The 18,519-nt window shown below is 39.2% G+C and overlaps 3 protein-coding genes across 3 annotated transcripts; all 3 read right to left on the bottom strand.

Moving 5' to 3' along the window:
• Positions 1 to 1,657: 1,657 nt before the first annotated feature.
• LOC147867775 (pentatricopeptide repeat-containing protein At4g39530-like) lies at positions 1,658 to 4,650 on the bottom strand. Its single transcript, XM_087315586.1, has 2 exons — positions 4,541 to 4,650; positions 1,658 to 4,455 (listed from the first exon to the last, which is right to left on the bottom strand). Exons 1-2 carry the CDS (start codon positions 4,594 to 4,596, stop codon positions 1,770 to 1,772), a joined length of 2,742 nt encoding a protein of 913 aa, XP_087171712.1. The 5' UTR covers positions 4,597 to 4,650; the 3' UTR covers positions 1,658 to 1,769.
• Positions 4,651 to 5,569: 919 nt separating this feature from the next.
• Positions 5,570 to 10,706, bottom strand: LOC147867774 (pentatricopeptide repeat-containing protein At2g39620-like). Its single transcript, XM_087315585.1, has 2 exons — positions 10,423 to 10,706; positions 5,570 to 10,355 (listed from the first exon to the last, which is right to left on the bottom strand). Exon 2 carries the CDS (start codon positions 10,319 to 10,321, stop codon positions 5,765 to 5,767), a length of 4,557 nt encoding a protein of 1,518 aa, XP_087171711.1. The 5' UTR covers positions 10,322 to 10,355; positions 10,423 to 10,706; the 3' UTR covers positions 5,570 to 5,764.
• A 1,654-nt stretch (positions 10,707 to 12,360) lies between these two features.
• On the bottom strand, positions 12,361 to 16,339 carry LOC147867773 (EH domain-containing protein 1-like). The gene is made up of 16 exons (XM_087315584.1): positions 16,207 to 16,339; positions 15,502 to 15,581; positions 15,237 to 15,305; positions 15,032 to 15,089; positions 14,881 to 14,933; positions 14,738 to 14,777; positions 14,587 to 14,654; positions 14,376 to 14,489; positions 14,161 to 14,263; positions 14,027 to 14,076; positions 13,794 to 13,922; positions 13,467 to 13,718; positions 13,306 to 13,385; positions 13,093 to 13,219; positions 12,852 to 12,995; positions 12,361 to 12,711 (listed from the first exon to the last, which is right to left on the bottom strand). Exons 1-16 carry the CDS (start codon positions 16,292 to 16,294, stop codon positions 12,523 to 12,525), a joined length of 1,644 nt encoding a protein of 547 aa, XP_087171710.1. The 5' UTR covers positions 16,295 to 16,339; the 3' UTR covers positions 12,361 to 12,522.
• Between the last annotated feature and the right edge of the window lie 2,180 nt (positions 16,340 to 18,519).

The raw sequence follows: 18,519 nt of genomic DNA, 5'->3' as shown, positions 1-18,519 counted from the left end.
TCCTGTTCCTTCTAATTTTTCTAATTTTTTGTAAAATTAAAGATACACCTTGGTATTATAAAATCACAAGAAAGAGGTACAAAAGTTGTATTGGAGATACAAAGATAACATCTGATTCCCTAATTTTCCTAATTATGATGCAATATCACAATATACTTCCCCAATGCTATTATTATGCTATATTATAAATGTATAATTATAGGTTACAAGATTGTCTCTATTATGAAGTATTTTGTACTATTGTGATGGGCGTTGATGTTATAGCATGTCGTGACACTCCCACACTCACAACATAAAATCTCTCTCGCTAGCTACTAGACAAAAAGGTCACACAACAAACAATTCATTATACTTACAATTACCATGGCTACAACCTTAAACCATCATATGCTTTAACCTTAATAGATTATCCTTTCTCCAACTACAAAGGATCATGCTCTATTCCAAGATGTTGAAGGCTTCTCTTTTACTACCAAGGATTGAAGCTTGTGTTCCAAGGCATGTTTGGTGCTAAGTCGTTGAGTGTATGATTGCATGAAACCTATTGGAAAATTATTTCAACAACCTAGATAGACTCCAACAAGAATCATTGGTGGGGAGCCGTGACATCAAGGTCAAGGAAAAAATTGACTATCACCAACTTGAAGAGATTGAATCCCTCATTACAAAAGAGGATGTACAAAGAAAAAAGAACAACCTTAAGACGTACCAAAATTGGAAATGACACTTGTTCTGGTAATGAAACACAAGGACTTTCGTCACATAGATGGCTTGGGCGACTAAATGATTAGGCAAGATTAATGGTATCTCCCACCCTAAACTAGTTCCTAACTCTTCTGAGAAGTAGGGGGTACCAAAACATGCCACTTACAAACCCTACTTGGACAAAGACAAGTTGTCGTGTAGGGTGGGGTAGCTTGCAAAGCTTGGCAATACTGATCTCATTGTTTTATGTTGGTGCTAAGCACATTACAACAATCAACACAACATATTTGTAAATCAATGGCATAAGATATCCCTTATATCATAGTTACACAACATGAGATTACTGAAGCATTTGTTCAAGCAAGTTCCATCACTTTAATGTTATTTTTATTTATGCATAAATTCCCTTCATGTCTAGCATTAGAAGTCTGCCACAATTACAATTGAATAGAATAGAGGGTATAATATACACATTTGCATCTTGTTTGGTACGATGATGGCATATTATGGACAATGTACCAAGTGTTTGTGTAAATCATTGCTCAAGGTGGTCTTATTAGCTAGATTAATAAGGGGCAATGGGACTATGTCGTGCTACACACAAATTTGCATCATGTTTGTGCAAGCTAGATTAATATGGAGCAAGCTTTGGAAATGCAATGGGACTATGTCATGCTACGCACAAATTTGCATCGATTGTAATTGTCACAAATACATCTTTGATCCTCAAAAATGGGTTGCATGTTTCATCTGAATCCTAGGTTTCTGTCATAGAGAAAAGAGAGGTAGGAGAAAAAGACATTCATCACAAATCCATTTGTTCTTTATAGCCTATATAGGCATACCAACATGTAAGTTAATCCGGCCACATGCAATATCCAGCAATCACAAATGCCTTCGGATATCCCTGTGAGCAGCTTTGCTGTCATAAGTTCTGATGCAAATCTTCCAGGTTTGAATATAAATGTAGGCATACCAACATGTAAGTTCAAGGATGGCTCTGACCGGCCACAACAAATGGGTGCATATTCCCATTGGCATCAATCCACCACCACCACCACCAATCACCTTGCCTTATTCACCACTCTCAAATCCTGGATCCTACCTACCTCCATCTGTATTCCAGCTGATGCATATATATTGGCCATGCTGACATATGCAGCAGCATTTTTCTCATCCGACTGTAATACTTGTTCAAACACCCATTTCCCAAGCTTCACATTCCTCCATTTTCTACATGCAGCCAAAATGCTTCGCAGCAGTGGAAGATGGCCAGAATGGGGAACGTTATCAAGCAATGCATTCACCTTGTCAAACTGCCCGGCACGGCCAAACAGATCAATCATACATGTGTAGTGTTCTAGGGTTGGAGTGAGACAATAAACACGCATTTCATCAAGCAGCTTTTCTCCCTCTTTCACCAAACCTGCATGACAACATGCATTCAGCAAAACAGTAAAGGTAACTGAATTCGGCACAACATCTGCTGCCCCCATTTTGCTATACAGATCCAAAACCACATTAACTTGACCCAACTGACAATATCCAGTTATCAGGGCAGTCCAGGACACAACATTCCATTCTGGAAGCTGTTCAAACACTTCTCGCGCTTTCTCCAATGCCCCACACTTGGAATACATGTCCACCAATGCATTGCCAAGCATGATGTCTTTATGTAATAGTTCTCTATTTTTAATCTCGGCAGCTATAGCTTCCCCAACATCTAGAGACCCAAAAATACCACAAGCTTGCAAAACACAGAGATAGGTTACGACATTTGGACAGACTCCTCCATTTTTCATTTCTTTGAAGCATGTCAATGCTTCATCCCCAAGTCCATTTTGCACATACCCAGAAATCATGGTGCTCCAAGTCATGACATTCTGCTCAGGAAGCTGATCAAAACTTTCACGTGCTTTATCCACTGCACCACATTTGGAGTACATATCCACCAACGCAGTGCCCAGCATGACATCTTTCTCCAGTAAACCTTGCTTCCTGACCTTGGTGTCTATATCTTTCCCGATATCTAGAGACCCCACGATGCCACAAGCTTTAAGAGTGGCAACATAAGTTACAGCATTCGGACAGACACCCTCATTTTTCATCTGTTTGAAACATTTCAAAGCTTCATGACCCAGCCCAGTTTCCGCATATCCTGCAATCAGGGTACTCCAGGATACAACATTCCGTTCTTGAAGCTTTTCAAAAATTTCTTGTGCCTTCTTAAGAGCACCACATTTGGAATACATGTCCACCAATGCATTGTGAAGCATGGGGTCTTTTTGCAAAAATCCTTTTTGTCTAATTTCAGCTACTATATCTTCTCCAATTTCTAAAGACTTCAAAATACTGCAAGCTTTCAAAATGCAAACATAAGTTACCTCATCTGGACAGATTCCTACATCTTTCATTTGTCTGAAGTATTTCAACGCTTCATGGCCAAGTCCATTGTGGGCATATCCAGAAATTAGGACATTCCACGTCACAACGTTCCGTTCTGGAAGCTGCTCAAACACTTTTTGTGCTCTCTCAACTGCACCACACTTGGAATACATGTCCACCAACGCATTCCCAAGCAACACATCTTTCTGTAATAAACCTTGCTTTCTGACCTCTGCATCTATCTCTTTCCCAAGCTCCAGAGACCCCACAATGCCACAAGCTTTCAAGACGGACACATAAGTTACCACATTTGGACTGACTGCTGCATGTTTCATTTGCATGAAGCACTTCAATGCCTTATGACCAAGCCCATTTTGCGCATATCCGGCAATTAGGGTACTCCAAGTAACAACATTACGCAATGAAAGCAGTTCAAATACTTCCTGTGCTTTCTCTGGTGCTCCACACTTGGAATACATGTTCACCAATGCAGTCCCGAGTTTAAAATCTTTTTTTAATAAACCCTGCTTTCTAACCTCTCCATCTATAACTTCTCCAACCTCCAGAGAGCCCACGATGCTACAGGCTTTCAAAACACAAGCATAAGTTACTGAATCTGGATGGATTCCCTCCTTTTGCATCCGCCCAAAGCATTTCAATGCTTCATGACCAAGCCCATTTCGGGCATATCCAGAGATTAAAGCACTCCAAGACACAATATTCCTCTCCGGAAGCTCCTCAAACACTTCTCGTGCTTTATCTAGTGCACCACATTTGGAATACATGTCGACCAATGACGTACCAAGCACAACATCTTTATCCAATAGCCCTTTCTGTCTGACCGTGGCATATATACCTTCCCCAATCTCTAGAGATCCCACATTGCCACAAGCTTTCAAAATGCTGACATAGGTTATTGCATCTGGAGAGACTCCCGCAATCTGCATCAGCCGGAAGCAATTCAAAGCTTCATGACTGAGCTGGTTTTGGGCATATCCAGAAATTAGGGCGCTCCAAGGCACAACACTAGGCATAGGAATCTTCTCAAACACTTTTCGTGCCTCGTCTAATGCGCCACATTTGGCATATGTAGAAATAAAGGCAGTGGCAATATAAGCATCCTTCACAATCAAGTTTTTCTGAATGGCATCAGCATGTATCCTTCGCGCATTCCAGATGTCCTTTTCTTTGCCGCATATTTTTATGAGATTCAAAAGCCTCGTTCGATCACGACAGTGCGCTACAGGGAGACCACCACCACTATCATCATCAATTAGCTGCTCTTTTTTAATGTGAGAAAATATATTGTTGACGTATAATGCTTTGCCCGCTTGTTTATGGCCGAAATGGGTGCATTTGGAGCTTCTGCGCAAAGGAAAGAAAGCAACGACCGATCAATCCGGACCCAAAAAAAACTAGAGAGTCGTAAGAGTTACTACTTCACGCGTACCCTGTGTTTATTAAGTCGCTGGTTCCTGTACTTCGAGGGATACCTGAAGAGTTCATCTCATAAAAACGTCGTGTCTTTGAAGGAAATAAAACCTCTTCTCTGCTGTTGCTGCTGCTCTTCCGCTGACTTTCTTCGTGGTTGCGATAACACTTATATACAATGTACATATATTCGCCGGTTCTTCTCATTAGTAGCACTTGGCACTACGCCTTGGAATGCCTGTCTCTTAACGGTGGTCAAAAAAATAAATGCTAATGAATGTATACGTTCCTGAGGAGGTGCCGGTGGACAGAATGCAAGATAGACTATTTTTTCGATTTCATTTCTGAAGTGCCAATGCCAAGTAATGTTTCATTGGGCCTACTCACTTTCTACGCACGTTCCGTTTTCTCCTGCCAAAGAGTTTACCAAGGAAGAGTGGGACCATAGTAAGATAAAAGTTGAAAGGTTGCTTCTCGTATTCAACTAAGTAACCAGCTCGCATTTGAGTATACATAACTTCATGTGGTGCAAATGATTTCCATCATTTCTGGATAAAGAGTTGGAAGTCAGCTTTCATATGTGGGATAGAAAAGATTACATATTATAAAGATATTAAAACATCATGATTTCATGAATGACTCAAAATTCACATTCCCAAAACTTAATTATACTTTAAAGAATCTAGTTTGTGTGTGTGTGCACACGCTTTGAAGGATGCTTTGAGAATTTTCATTGCTCATGCTGCTAACCTTGGTCTTTCCAAATGCTAAGTTACAGCCCTTCGAATTATATATCAACAATCGTTCAATGTTATAGGTCATTTTGAAATAATAGAAAAATGCAACTTGTAACTCCAACCATAACTTATAATGTTAAACATAACCCCTCAATGGGCATGTGCAAGATAACCCCTACATAGAATAATGAGCGTGTAGGTGATCGTCATGATATAAATAATGGATTTTTATCATAGATACAAAAGGATAATGTAGGCTACTTTTCACTCTCACATTAAGAGCCTAGTGTTTATGTTACTGGTGGCATCAGAGTTAAATCTCACATGATGACTGCAAACAAAAATCTGTCGGCCAAATTATTGCATTCGTACCACAACTGCTAAAGACAACAGCCAGGCTCTTATCATCTCTTTCAGAAATGATCCACATGTTCAAAAGTATGTGTATCCTGTTTTCCTGAGTCAATGAAGACACACAATGTATGTTAATGTTATTGCCTTGCCACTTAGTCTGAAAGTAGCCAAGTACTCTGGCAACCTTCTTGGAAGCGTTTCACTTGTTCGAAGGCTTGTTTACCAACTTCTGCATTTCCACAACTTCTGCAAGAATCCAACACAGCATGCAAGGCTACCACATCAGGAGAGAAGGGCATTTTGGCAAGCATCGACACAGCCATATCTAACTGGCCTGCACGGCAATGCAGACTAACCATGGCATTGTGGAGCTGTGGAGTGGCTGTGATGCCAAAATCTCTGCTCATGCTCTCCATGTACATGCTCCCAAATTTCTCAAAGAAACCAAAACCAGTGCGACTGCATGCACTAAGAACAATAAGAAAACTAACACAATCAGGCCTTATACCTGCTCTAACCATTTGGTTGAACGTGTAAAAGACGTCCTCAATTGCACCAAGTTGAGCATATCCTGTAAGAAGTGAATTCCATGTAATTACATCTCGAACCAAGAGCTTGTCTGACACCTGTTGTGCTACAGAAAGCAGGCCACATCGACCATACATGTCCACCAGAATGTTGCCAATGAAAAGGTCGTTTTCCAACAAACCTTTCCTTTCAATATCAGCATGTATTTCTTGCCCTTTGTGTTTGGCACCAATACTACCACAAGCCTTCAAGCAGCAAACAAATGTCACCGGGCTTGGGGATACACCTTTGTGTTGCATTTCTTCAAACAATTCTAGTGCCTTCTCACCATACCCATGTTCAGCATATCCTCCAATTAATGCATTCCATGAGATAACATCTCTGACTGGAAGTTTGTTGAACACCTGCTGTGCTTTGTTAAGCAATCCACGTTTGGCATACATATCAATCACTGCAGTTCCAACAACAATATCCTTTTTCAATAACCCCATTCTTTCAATCTCAGCATGTATTTCATGGCACATGTTGGAATCTCCTACAATGCCACAAGCTTTCAATATGCCAAGCAATGTGCCAGTATTTGGTAGAAATCCTTTAACATGCATCTGCTCAAAACATTGGAGAGCCTCCTCACCCTTCCCTTGCTCAGCCAATCCTGTTATAAGCGCAGTCCATGACACAACATCCTTGATTGCAAGCTTTCGAAACGTTTCCTGTGCAATAGCAAGGTAGCCACTTTTGACATACATACTAACAAGAATATTGCCAACGAGGCTTTCTTCTAAAAGGCCCATCTTCTCCATATCAGTGTGCATTTCTAAACTTTTGGCTTCAACTCCTACAGTACTAGAGGCTTTGAGACTTGAAAGAAAAGTGATAAAATTAGGGGACACACCTTCCAGTTGCATATGTTCAAAGCATTCAAATGCCACGTTGATATATCCATGCTCGGCATATCCTGCCATCAATGCAGTCCATGAGATTACATCTCTAACTGGAAGTAAATCAAACACTTGATGTGCCATACTAAGTGAGCCACATTTGGCATACATGTCAACCAAACCATTTCCAAGAACAAGATCAGTCTGCAATAAACCCTTCCTTTCAATTTCACTATGAATTTCCCTGCCTTTATTTATGGCCCTGATGCTGCCACAAGCTTTCAAGCTGTAGGAAAGTGTAATAGCATTTGGTAGAACACCTTGCAGCTGCATCTGCTGAGAGCACTGAAGTGCTTGCTCAAAATACCCATGTTCAGCATATCTGAATATCAACGAGTTCCACATGGCAATGTTCTGAAGCGGAAGCTCATGAACTACTTGCTGCAGTTCTGAGAGTGAGCCAAATTTTGCATATATATCCACCAAAGCACTTCCAACAGAAGCATAATTTTCAGTCAATATATTTTTATTGATCTCTGCATGTAACTTTTGTGCATTATGTACATCTGCAGTGCTGCCACAAGCTTTTAAGCTGTAAACATATGTTACAGAATCTGGGTGTACACCTTCAAGTTCCATTAGTTTGAGACACTTCAACGCTTCCTCACAAAGACCATGTTCAATATAGACTTTCATTAGTACATTCCATGTAACAACATCTCGAAATGGCAGCCTATGAAAGACATCTTCTGATTTCATGAGTGAAGTACATTTAACATACATATCTATCAATGTGTTACCAATAATAATATCTGCCTTGAGTAACCCACATTTTTCTATAACAGCATGCACTTGTAAGCCTTTGCTTAATGCACCTAATCTTCCACAAGCTTTCAAGCAACAGATAAATGTAACAGTATTTGGGATAACACATTTGGTTTGCATTTGCTCATAACATTTCAGTGCTTCTTGGTTACAATCATGGTCAATATATCCCATAATTAGGCAATTCCATGTAGTAACTTCTTGAACCAAGAGTTCATCAAAAACTTGACATGCTTTGGGAAGACAGCCACATTTAGCATACATATCAACCATAGTGTTTCCAATCAGAGCATCCTTTTCCAACAAGCCTCTCCTTTTAATCTCAGCATGTATCTCCAAGCCCTTTCCTTTAATTTTTAAAATTCCACAAGCTTTCAAGCCACAAATTAACGTAACAGAACTAAAAGGGATGCCTATTTGTTGCATCTGCTGCAAACACATCAGTGCTTTCTCACTGTCTCCATGTTCAATATATCCCATAATAAGGGCTGTCCATGAAACGGTATCTGCATTTGTCAATTCCTCGAATACTTGATGTGCTTCACAAAGCCAACCAAATTTAGCATACATATCAACAAGCACAGTCCCAACCACAAGGTCTGTTTCTCGCAAGCCCATTTTCTCAATCTGGGAATGTATTTCACAACCCTGATCCATATTCCGTCCAATTCCACAAGATTTTACAGCAGAAACAAAAGTGATTGCATTTGGAAATACACTTTGTTCTTGCATTAGTTCAAAATATCTCAATGCTTCTTGATGGCATCCATCCTCAACATATCCTGAAATTAGTGTACTCCATGAAACTACGTCTTTAATTCTCAGCCTGTCAAAGACTTGTCGAGCTATGACAACTGAGCCACATTTGACATACATATCAACCAATGCATTGCCAACATGTTTAAGCTCTAGCCATCCTTTCTTTTCAATTTCGGCATGTATTTCTTCACCTTTGTCTCTGGCTTTTAAACTACCACAAGCTTTTAAGCCACATACATATAAGGAACTATCAAGAGTGGCTCCCTCAAGTTGTATCTGCTTAAAATATGTGAATGCCTCTTCACAATATCCATGTTCCAGGTATCCTGTCATTAATGGGGTTAAACTGATTTCATCTCGAATCTCAAGCTTATCCAGAACACCTTGTGCCTTAACAATCATGCCCAGGTTGCAATATATCTCAATCAAAGTGCTGAAAATAAAATGACTTTCTTTTGAAAAACTCATGGCTTCAATCCAAGCATGCAGAGCTTCACATTTGTTTGCAGCTCCAACGTTGCCACAGGCTTTCAAATAGAAACCTAACGCAACAGCATCTGGCAAGATGCCCTCAATTAACATTTGTTGAAAACATTTCATTGCATTTTCGTATTGACTATGTTCAGTATATCCTGCAATTAGTGTGGTCCAAGACACAACACCTCGTTTTTCAAGTTTTTCAAACATAGTTTCTGCTGTTTGAAGAAAGCCAAATTTTGCATACATATCAATCAAGGTGTTGCCAACGAGGTTGTCATTTCCTAAGCCGTGTTTTTCAATATTGGCATGAATTTTCTGGCTTTCTTCAATGGTTCCTATGCTGGCACAAGCTTTCACGATCCAAATGTACGTAATAGCATTTGGCAGTATGTTCTGATGTCTCATTTCTTCAAGGCATTTCAATGCCTCCTCACCATGCCCATGTGCAACATATGCTGAAAGCAGGGTTGTCCATGTGATTACATCATGATTTGGAAGTTTGTCAAACACTTTCTGAGCCTCACATAACAAGTCAAGTTTCGCATACATGTTCAACAAGGTATTGCCAATGATAAGGTGTGTTTCTGAAAATCCCTGTTTCTCTATCTGACCATGCATTTCTATGCCTTTTCCTAAGTCTCGTTCATCTACACAAGCTTTCAATGCACAAGTGAATGTAACTTCATTTGGGAAAATACCCTCACTTTGCATATCTTCAAAGCATTGTAATGCTTTCTCACTCTTCCCATGATTAACATACCCTCCTATCAATGCTGTCCATGAGACCACATCTCTACCTTGAATGTTGTTGAATGCTTTTTGTGCTAAGTGAAGTGCACCACATTTGGCATACATGTCAACAATCATACTGCCAACAAAAACATCAGTTTCAGGCAATTGACTGCTCGAAACACTGGTATGTACTTCCATGCCTTTGATTAAGTCTTGTGCTTTAGCACAAGCCTTTAGCAAGGCCACAAAAGTTGTAGGAGTAACGTCAATAGTTCCATCACATTGTACTTTTTGGAAGAGGTTGAAGGCACGGCTTAACTCTCCACAATTGGAGTAGACTGTGATAAGAGAATTCCACGAAGACGAGTTCCCGTAGACCAACTTGTCGAAAAGGCGTTGAGCCTCATCCACATTCCCAACCTCCAGCAATAAGGAGACCAAGTCATTTCCCACTGATCTATGTGTGCACAAGCCAATTCTGGACAGGTAGGCGTGAAGACTCATAATAGTAGTATATAGCCTATTTCTCTTCCCTCTTCTGCAGGAGCAAATAATATCTGTGATTTCCTCAATGGAAGGATGGGGAACAATGAACATTGGCATACCTGAATTACCAAGGCCAGATTTTATTTCTCTCTCTCCCTCTCCCTCTCCCTCTTCCTCTTCCTCTTCCTCTTTCTGTGTCTCTTGTGTGATGTGGGGGACGGAGAGCTCATCATTTCCTTTCCTGCATACGGCGGTAGCAGGCCACGTGGGTGGGATGGGAAGGTCGCGTCTGAAGACGGAGCTCCTCCTCTGGAGCAGCACGCACATCCAGCCATTCGGGGAATTAAGCCCAGAGAATCGACATATACATGGATCGCCTGTCAGGAAGAAGAAGAAGAAGAAGAAGAAGGAAGGAAGGGTGGAAGATGTTAAGTCCAAGTGTGAATGACCCAAGGGAATCTATGGGCCTATGGCACACTCTTCAGGTAAGTTCCTTCACAATTGCGTCGGAGATAATGAGGGACTCTAAGAATGCTTCCTTAAGGTGTCCATTCATTCCGTAAGCTTCGGTCACATATGTGTCTGCCCGTTTGAATCTTAAACCCTAAACCCTAGCTTTCCGGGGCCTTGGAATTGCTTGCACACACCCACTTTGAGTTGCCTCAACCTCGACATTCTGCAGAGAGCAAAATGAACAAGCAATGAGAAACATATTTGCCATCCATCTTGTATTTTCTTTGGACTTTTCAGCATTCGGTCAAGGCTCCTTATCTCTCTCTACGAACATGGCAAACATTGAACCATACTCATTGACATACATCCATAGTAGAGTCTTGACCAATTGCATGTTCTTGTTGGTCCTCTCTAAGAACAATCAACAAACCTTAAATCGAGGAATGGATCTTTTTGGGGGGCTCAAGCCTTTTGAGACCTGATGCCTTTCGAGAACTAATCAAGAGCATTTAGGGACGAGCCATAATAGGTTCTACCTTGTTCAATCCCCATTTTCCTTGATATAACTATTAAGAGGTTGAAACTTCAAGTAACCATATGCTCTCCTAAATTCAATAGGATTTGTTACTATTATGACACTCTATAACCAACTCATGTCTATTCTTGACCCTTTTTTCCAAGTGTATACTTGAATACTTCCGTGGAAAAGCAAATTGATCAAGAGATTTCATTATGTACCACTTCAACTTGAGGAGCAAATACGAAGGGAGTCATGAACATGCTAAAGGATTTGTGGAATCATCTCTAAAGGACCAAAATGAAAAATGGTATTAGATCAAGAAACAAAAAGGAAATGGATTTTAGTAGAGACAAGAATGACTACAAATTATTGCAAACACCAGCATTGAACTACAATGCTTTAACTAACACCAATATCTTATATATAAAATAGCACTCCTATTTTTAACTTGGATGGCTGAATATCATTCATGCTTGCCACCTAGCTAAAATTTGCTAACAAGATTCTCCGTAAGTACTAGACATATAACCTAACCTATGAATGAGGAAGTATAACTCGTTTCAAGAAAGCATAACTTGTTACATGATAACAGAGACCAAAACAACCTTAGTCTAGAACTTTAGTTTATCAAAAAGTTGGAAGTGAACGAGGAGACAAAACCACATGGACTTGATTATAACTAGAAACGTAAGGTTCCAACAACAAGAAGAGGAACAGATGGAGACACATACTTGAAGGAAACCCCAAACAAAATAACACATCGTTTACTTGCAAAGATATGGAAATTGGTGACAGGTATAAGGTCTACATCTAGAAGCTTAATCTCAGTACTTAAAAATATGTCAGAATCCTCAGCTTACTTTCTAACACCAAGCATGCGTAGTATTACACTAAAAGCAGGCAGCTTGACATTCCATAGCACAATCAAACCGGGTCGACACAATGTCACTAAAAGAGAAAACGTTAAAATGGAGAAAAACATGACACTAACGAAAATTCGACTTTAAATTTTCAGTTATCACCCCATGAATCCACATATACACACTACCACAAACATATAGAAGACTCAAGAACCAGTCATTCAGACGACAATTATAAGCCAACACTTTAATTTCACTTGCTTAAGAGAAAAACCATAAGCATCAAATACAACTGGAAATCCATTCATTCACTATCCCTTTACAGTGGCTCACAAATGCGTCACATCAGCTAGTGACCAAGCGAGAGCACGACCAACTATCTGTTGTTACTCTTCATAAGGATTACGGAACTTCCTGATTAACTCAGGCAGATCATTACTGAGCATGTCATCTACAGTTTGGATCATCTTGGGTTTCAGCTTTTCAAATTTGTCTATGTTGTATGTTGACAATATCTCTCTGAAATGATCCACATTAGGGAAGTCTCCAACAGGAAGATGGTATTCCTTTTGTACCTATTACCAAAAGAGTAAGGCCTTAGAATTTCAAATATTATCATTGCACCAAAAAATATCTTTGCAAATAAACCCCAAACCCATTGATTGGTTGTGAGACTTTAAGAAGAAGAAAGGAAGCCATTGGCTGATTAAATAACCTTGGTGAACTCCTCCTCCAAGCTTTCAATCAAACGTTGTTGTGCCTTGATCTTGCCCATCATAGCTGGCATCTCCTTTTTCAAATGGCCAATGAGATAGGCATGGATCTTTGCAGCCCGAGCTCGTTTCACAAACTCATTTATCTTTCATATTCAGGAAGATTATGAGAACATAAATAGAAGTAAATAGAGAAATCTTTTAAGTAATGGAACATTAACGATATTTAGAGAGAGACTCTACCTTCCGATCACATGATTTTCTCGGTATGTCCTTCAAATCTGCAAGCAAGCTAGCTTGCTCTGGCTCAAGAAGGTCCTTCGCAATGGTGCTTCCTGAACTCTCATTTATTGGTTTATCATTAAAGGATCTGGTAGTTGGATCACAATGAAATTTGGTAGGTTAATTACATTGAATGAAAGACAGCAGCAATGGGTTATTTTACTGAAGGCATACCCAACATAGACTCGAACCACCTCTGGAGTGTTCAAGACTTTACCCAGAGACCACATAAGAGCTCCATACACTCTCATCAGCTGATAGAGAAGTGGATTATCAAACCATGAACATCAAAAAGCCTAAATAATGATCAAAATTATATAGGTGAGTTCTTTTACCTGTTGTGTGCTTACTTGATCAGCCTTATTCAGAACGACTCTTATTTTGTCTTCATGTCCCCGGAGTGAAGAAATCACACGTTTGAATTCATCGCTGATATCCAGCTTGTGAGGATCAAACAGTAGTAAAATAAGATCACTCTTGGCCGCAAACCATTCAGTGACACCGGTGAAATCATAACTCCTGTGAGTCCTTTGCTTCTCTCCAGATAAGACTCCAGGGGTATCCACAAACGATATATGCTCCAATAGCTACAACAAGAAGTAGATGAGCGCTCCATACAACTCTTACATTTAGATTTAGTAAGGAAGATAAATGAAGTATACCGGATTATTCAACTGTGAGCATTCAAACTTGGAGAGAAAAGCAGCTCCAAATCGCGTAAGCCCAGTATAGGGCATGTTTGTTTGTACAGCTATAGTATTTCCAGGTATTGTCCGACCATCGGGACCTCCCTTCATTGATAAAAATAAACAAAAACCACATGAAATTATAAAAGAAGCGGAACAAAACATCATGATAATGGTCAAACAAACCTAAAGCTTAAACTTATTATTACCATAACAACAATAAATCGGTCGGTAGTAGGCTCTGGTCCAATATGAGCTCCTTTATCAATGACAACCAGAAATTTTAGCTTTTACTTTTCTATTTGAGAATAGTATTGGCTTCTGGATATGGGAAACAACAAACCTGGATAATCCGTTCTTAATAAATGCTTGATGAAAGTAGTTTTCCCAGTAGAGTACTGGCCAAGAAGTGTGACCATTGGCTTCGCATCAAAATCACTGTCAGTCTACAAAAAATCAAGCCAACACAGAAACCCTATATATAAGAAACAACTGCTTGAATAAAAGAAACAGAAACTGTGATACACAAGTTAAGTTCAAATGGGTTATAGTTATCACCAAGAGGGGCAGTGCAAAATCATTGAATTGATAAGCAACTTCAAGAGGTCGTAGTTTCTCCATATACAACTTCTTCAGTCCGTCAAAAATGGATGTAACATGGGATGGTTCAATCTGCACAAATTAACGAGTTACAGCACTTATGCGTCTATGTATGTCAACATGCATATAAGTGTTTCCCAATGTATCAAAATTGCGCAAGAAACCCCACCTTTTTCACTGACTTTTGTGAAAATAGCCTTGAAAACAGTGTCGGAAGTTCTGGAGGAGGAACATTTACTGCATAATTCCAAAATTGTCTCTTATTAGACGAAAGTTCCCTAAATTGAAAATGGTATGGGAGAAACAAGTATTTTACATACGCTTTGTATCCACATCTAACATCTTCGAATTCTGTCTAGCCTGAAATAACAAAACACACAGCGTTAACTAGAATGGTAAGCATAAACAATTGTGTATGATTTGTTTGTTAATGAAACCACATTCAATTTGTTTATAACCATACAGCTAGCAGCTCGTCCAACCCTTCCATCATAGGGGGGCTTATGTTCTCAGCTTCTGTGAGAGATAAAAACAAGGATTATAAAACGAAAGCTACTGAAGCATTACATAATTTAAATTCCACATTCCTTCCTTTCAAGCTTTCCTCTTTTTACCTGAATTCAACAATGTATCAGCCGATAAACTATTTCCAGTCTGGATGAGAGAAATAACCTGATAAATAACGAAGAAAATAGTTGGAAAGACAAAATGAAAATGATAACAATCAATCAAGAGAGGAAACTCATAAGATTCATCAAAAATGTATGTGTACATATATGTAAGTGTGTATGTTTGTATTTGATGAGATTAAATCATAACCTGCATAGCTGTAACAAATTCATGGTAACCAAGATATCCTTGACGTTTACAATCTGCAACTGACCATACCTATGTAAAAAGAAACTTCGCATCAGCGGCGAACACAGGCATCTGTCTTCCCAATTAACAACGAAATTGGAAGCTCTCCACAGTTAATAACTACTTCAAAACGAATATTACAGGAAGATAAAGAGAGTTACACATATACAAACAAACACGCGCATGAACAATCCATGAGCATAAATTGGGTGATTTAAATCCTTACTTGCTTAAGATCGTCCTTGGACAATTTCGAATGAGAAAAGAAATCTACCGCATCAGCTCCGCTGACTCTACCATCACCATCTGCACATATTCAGAAAGATAGAAAAGAGATCAAGCAGATTACTACATTTTAAAAGAAATATGTCATTGCATCGAAAAAAGAAAGATTTAACTAGAAATTTGAACACAAAAAGAGAATTTGGAAGGGAAACTGAGATGAAAACGAAAATGAAGATTTTTTCACGGATGAAACATGTGGAAGAAAGCTCTGCTGGAAAACAATCTATGCGCATTTTGAAACGGTGAAAATGCGATCAAATAAATTAAGGATCATATTTCTAGCATATAAAACGACCATGTAAGACATGGTTCAGCCATTAATGTCAGGAGTTGATCAAAAGCATATGATTGGACGGATCCGATCAAACCTCAATCGATGTGCACATTGGAATATCAAACAGATTATGAAAATGTACATATTTCTTGCAGAAAAAAAGGCATCTTTTAGCGAATCAATTCACGAGTTTATCAATATCATTAGAGAAGACGGATCAGAGATAACTGTACGTCTACTGCCGTGAACAGAGAGAAAACCCCTGATACGTAGGCCCCTAATGAAAATGCGTCTTAAATCTACCGCAAACCGCCCGCAAGCAAAAGAACGGATGAAAATAAAACGGAAAGAGAAGGAGGGGGGTAAGCTTACCGGGGTCAGCGTATTGGAACCACTGTTTGTACAAGAGATCGTCTTGCTTAGAGAAGTTGGGATCACGAACAGTGAGGATATTGTCCATCCTTACTTCTCTAGGTCTGTCGGATCCGTCGATTATGTGAGTATATGCGTTGAGTCTGCAAATCGATCTGTAGAAGAAAGGATCAATGGAGGATGACAATGATTGAAGACAGACAGACAGACACAGAGAGAGGGGGGGTGGGGGATTTTAAAGGCAACGGCAATGAGCGGGAAACACAACTCACAACACGATCAGACTTTCAAATGTAATGAGTGCGAAAACCCTATCTATATATGTATATGTATGTATATGTATCCGTGCATGCATGTATTGTATGTATGTATGTATGTATGTATGTATGTATGTATGTACGTATGTATGTGTGTGTATGCGGCGTGTGTATGTGTTTATGCATGCATTAATGTGTGTATGTGTGTATATGTACATGCATGAATGTATATGCGTACAGTGTGTGTATGTATAGATGCTTGTGTATTATACATATGTCTTGTATGCATGGATGGATGGATCGATATATGTATACCAGTATAGACTATAGTATATATGTATGAATATATATGGATAGATGGATGGATGTATGTATGTATAGAATTTACCCGCATCCACCCACGCACCAATAGGTATCACTAGAAATCCATGTTCACTTGACACTGAGTTTGCAAACCATCATCTTGCATCCCACTTGTGACACCTCGGTCCACCATCAAAATGTTGTGCATGTGTGGCACCAAGCTAGCCAACCTGGACAAAATTATACGAGTATTTGTCTTCGATGGTTAGGTTGCCCAAAAAAGGGTTTGTACTGCCAACATTGACTTGCGATGAAGTTACCACAACATCTAGTCCTGTTGAAAAACGTGAAATTGTGTCAACATTTTGGGTGAGTATACATAGTTGTGCTTGTACAACTTATCTGGATTGTAGTGTAAATTGTAGCATTGCTAGAGTCCTCGTTGTTAGCATCTACACTAGGCATGCTTTTATTGCTCGCATTCGTGTACACATAAATGTATATATTTCAAGAGTTAAATAAAACACCATTATCTCGTTCTCTTGAACAAGTTGACAAAAATGTTTCCTTTGCTTAGTAGAATACTAATCAAATAAGAAAAAGAGACCTAAAATGTTGTTGAGTTGTACGCATATGTACAGTAACCATTCGGTTAAGTGCGCTTTTTATAGAGGTCAAAATCTAGATCAAAAAAATTACATTGTTCATGATGAAATTACATCAAAAGAAATAAAAACTATGGTTCCAAACATTCAAAAACAATAAAAGAAAGGAATTTCTGACCAAGAAAAAAAAAAATTTTAAATTTGTTATGTGATGGTGGGTGGGGTCTCCTGGAAATGCACAACGAGAAATGCAAGGAAAAAAAGAACCAAATTTCAGAATTGGTCTCTCCAGTCGTAGCGTCTGTGTGCGTGTTACGTGTTGTATGTGTGTATGTGTTTCTGTGAGTCGGTAATTTTGATTCTCGTTAAAGAAATAAACTTTCCTACTTAACCCAATTATCCTTTTCCTTTTCCGTATTCATTTATTCTTAATTCTGTTTCTTTCTTTCTCTCCCTCCCTCACTTTCTTAATTTTCTTTCTTTCTCTCCATCTTTCCTCCAGCCACTGCCACCGCCACTGCCTTCGTTCATTCTTAATTTTCTCCTTCTTTCTTTCTGTTCTAGCCTATGCTTTCTCCATTGCTCCTCCTCTCTCTTTTCCTGTCTCCTCCATCTCCATCTGTACTACGATTCCTCAAACCTCCCGCCACTAGGAAAAGAATGCAAGGAAAAATCTTATCATATCCAAGGAAGTTGATTAGCTAGCAAAAAGGCAAGGTAAAATGGAATCGGGAAAATGTGATATCCAACAAGAGTATGTTGTAACCACAAACATTTCAGGTCAATTATATCACATTAATCGATCACTTTTCTAATCAATAAACATATGGTAGAGCACAAAAGGAAAAAATTCCAAGAAACCCTAAAAAAATTCAAAAAACCCCAAAAATTTTCAAAAAACCCATAAATGTGCAGCTCGGTCAAGTGCGCACTTCACCCATGCATTCAAAGTGTGAACTTAACCGAATGGAAATATGAGAAATTCAAGAGTCGATTTGAAAGTTGGCAATGAACTTCACTTTACCCATTATGATAATGACAAATTAAGAGCCTACAACCTAGATTATGCCTCGTAACTACATTAAAGACCCTAATTATTGAGCTTTAAGGCTCGTTTTTTAGCAACCAAGTGTAATGGTCAAGGAAGA

This window comes from Azolla caroliniana, unplaced genomic scaffold (genome assembly GCF_043228905.1).
Source record: "Azolla caroliniana isolate FFs.n. ecotype wild unplaced genomic scaffold, voAzoCaro1.0.p SCAF_2, whole genome shotgun sequence".
NCBI classification, from domain to species: domain Eukaryota; kingdom Viridiplantae; phylum Streptophyta; class Polypodiopsida; order Salviniales; family Salviniaceae; genus Azolla; species Azolla caroliniana.
Note: the sequence above shows the minus strand (reverse complement) of the source record. Positions and strands in the feature narration are given on the sequence as shown.

Coding starts and splice junctions, on each gene's coding strand:
- LOC147867775 (XM_087315586.1), bottom strand. CDS start 4,596: ATGAACTCTTCAGGTATCCCTCGAAGTACAGGAACCAGCGACTTAATA. Junction 4,456..4,540: donor AGCGACTTAATAAACACAGG/GTACGCGTGAAG, acceptor TCCTTTGCGCAG/AAGCTCCAAATGCACCCATT.
- LOC147867774 (XM_087315585.1), bottom strand. CDS start 10,321: ATGAGTCTTCACGCCTACCTGTCCAGAATTGGCTTGTGCACACATAGA.
- LOC147867773 (XM_087315584.1), bottom strand. CDS start 16,294: ATGGACAATATCCTCACTGTTCGTGATCCCAACTTCTCTAAGCAAGAC. Junction 15,090..15,236: donor AATTTGTTACAGCTATGCAG/GTTATGATTTAA, acceptor GTTATTTATCAG/GTTATTTCTCTCATCCAGAC. Junction 13,923..14,026: donor ACCGATTTATTGTTGTTATG/GTAATAATAAGT, acceptor TTATCAATGAAG/GGAGGTCCCGATGGTCGGAC.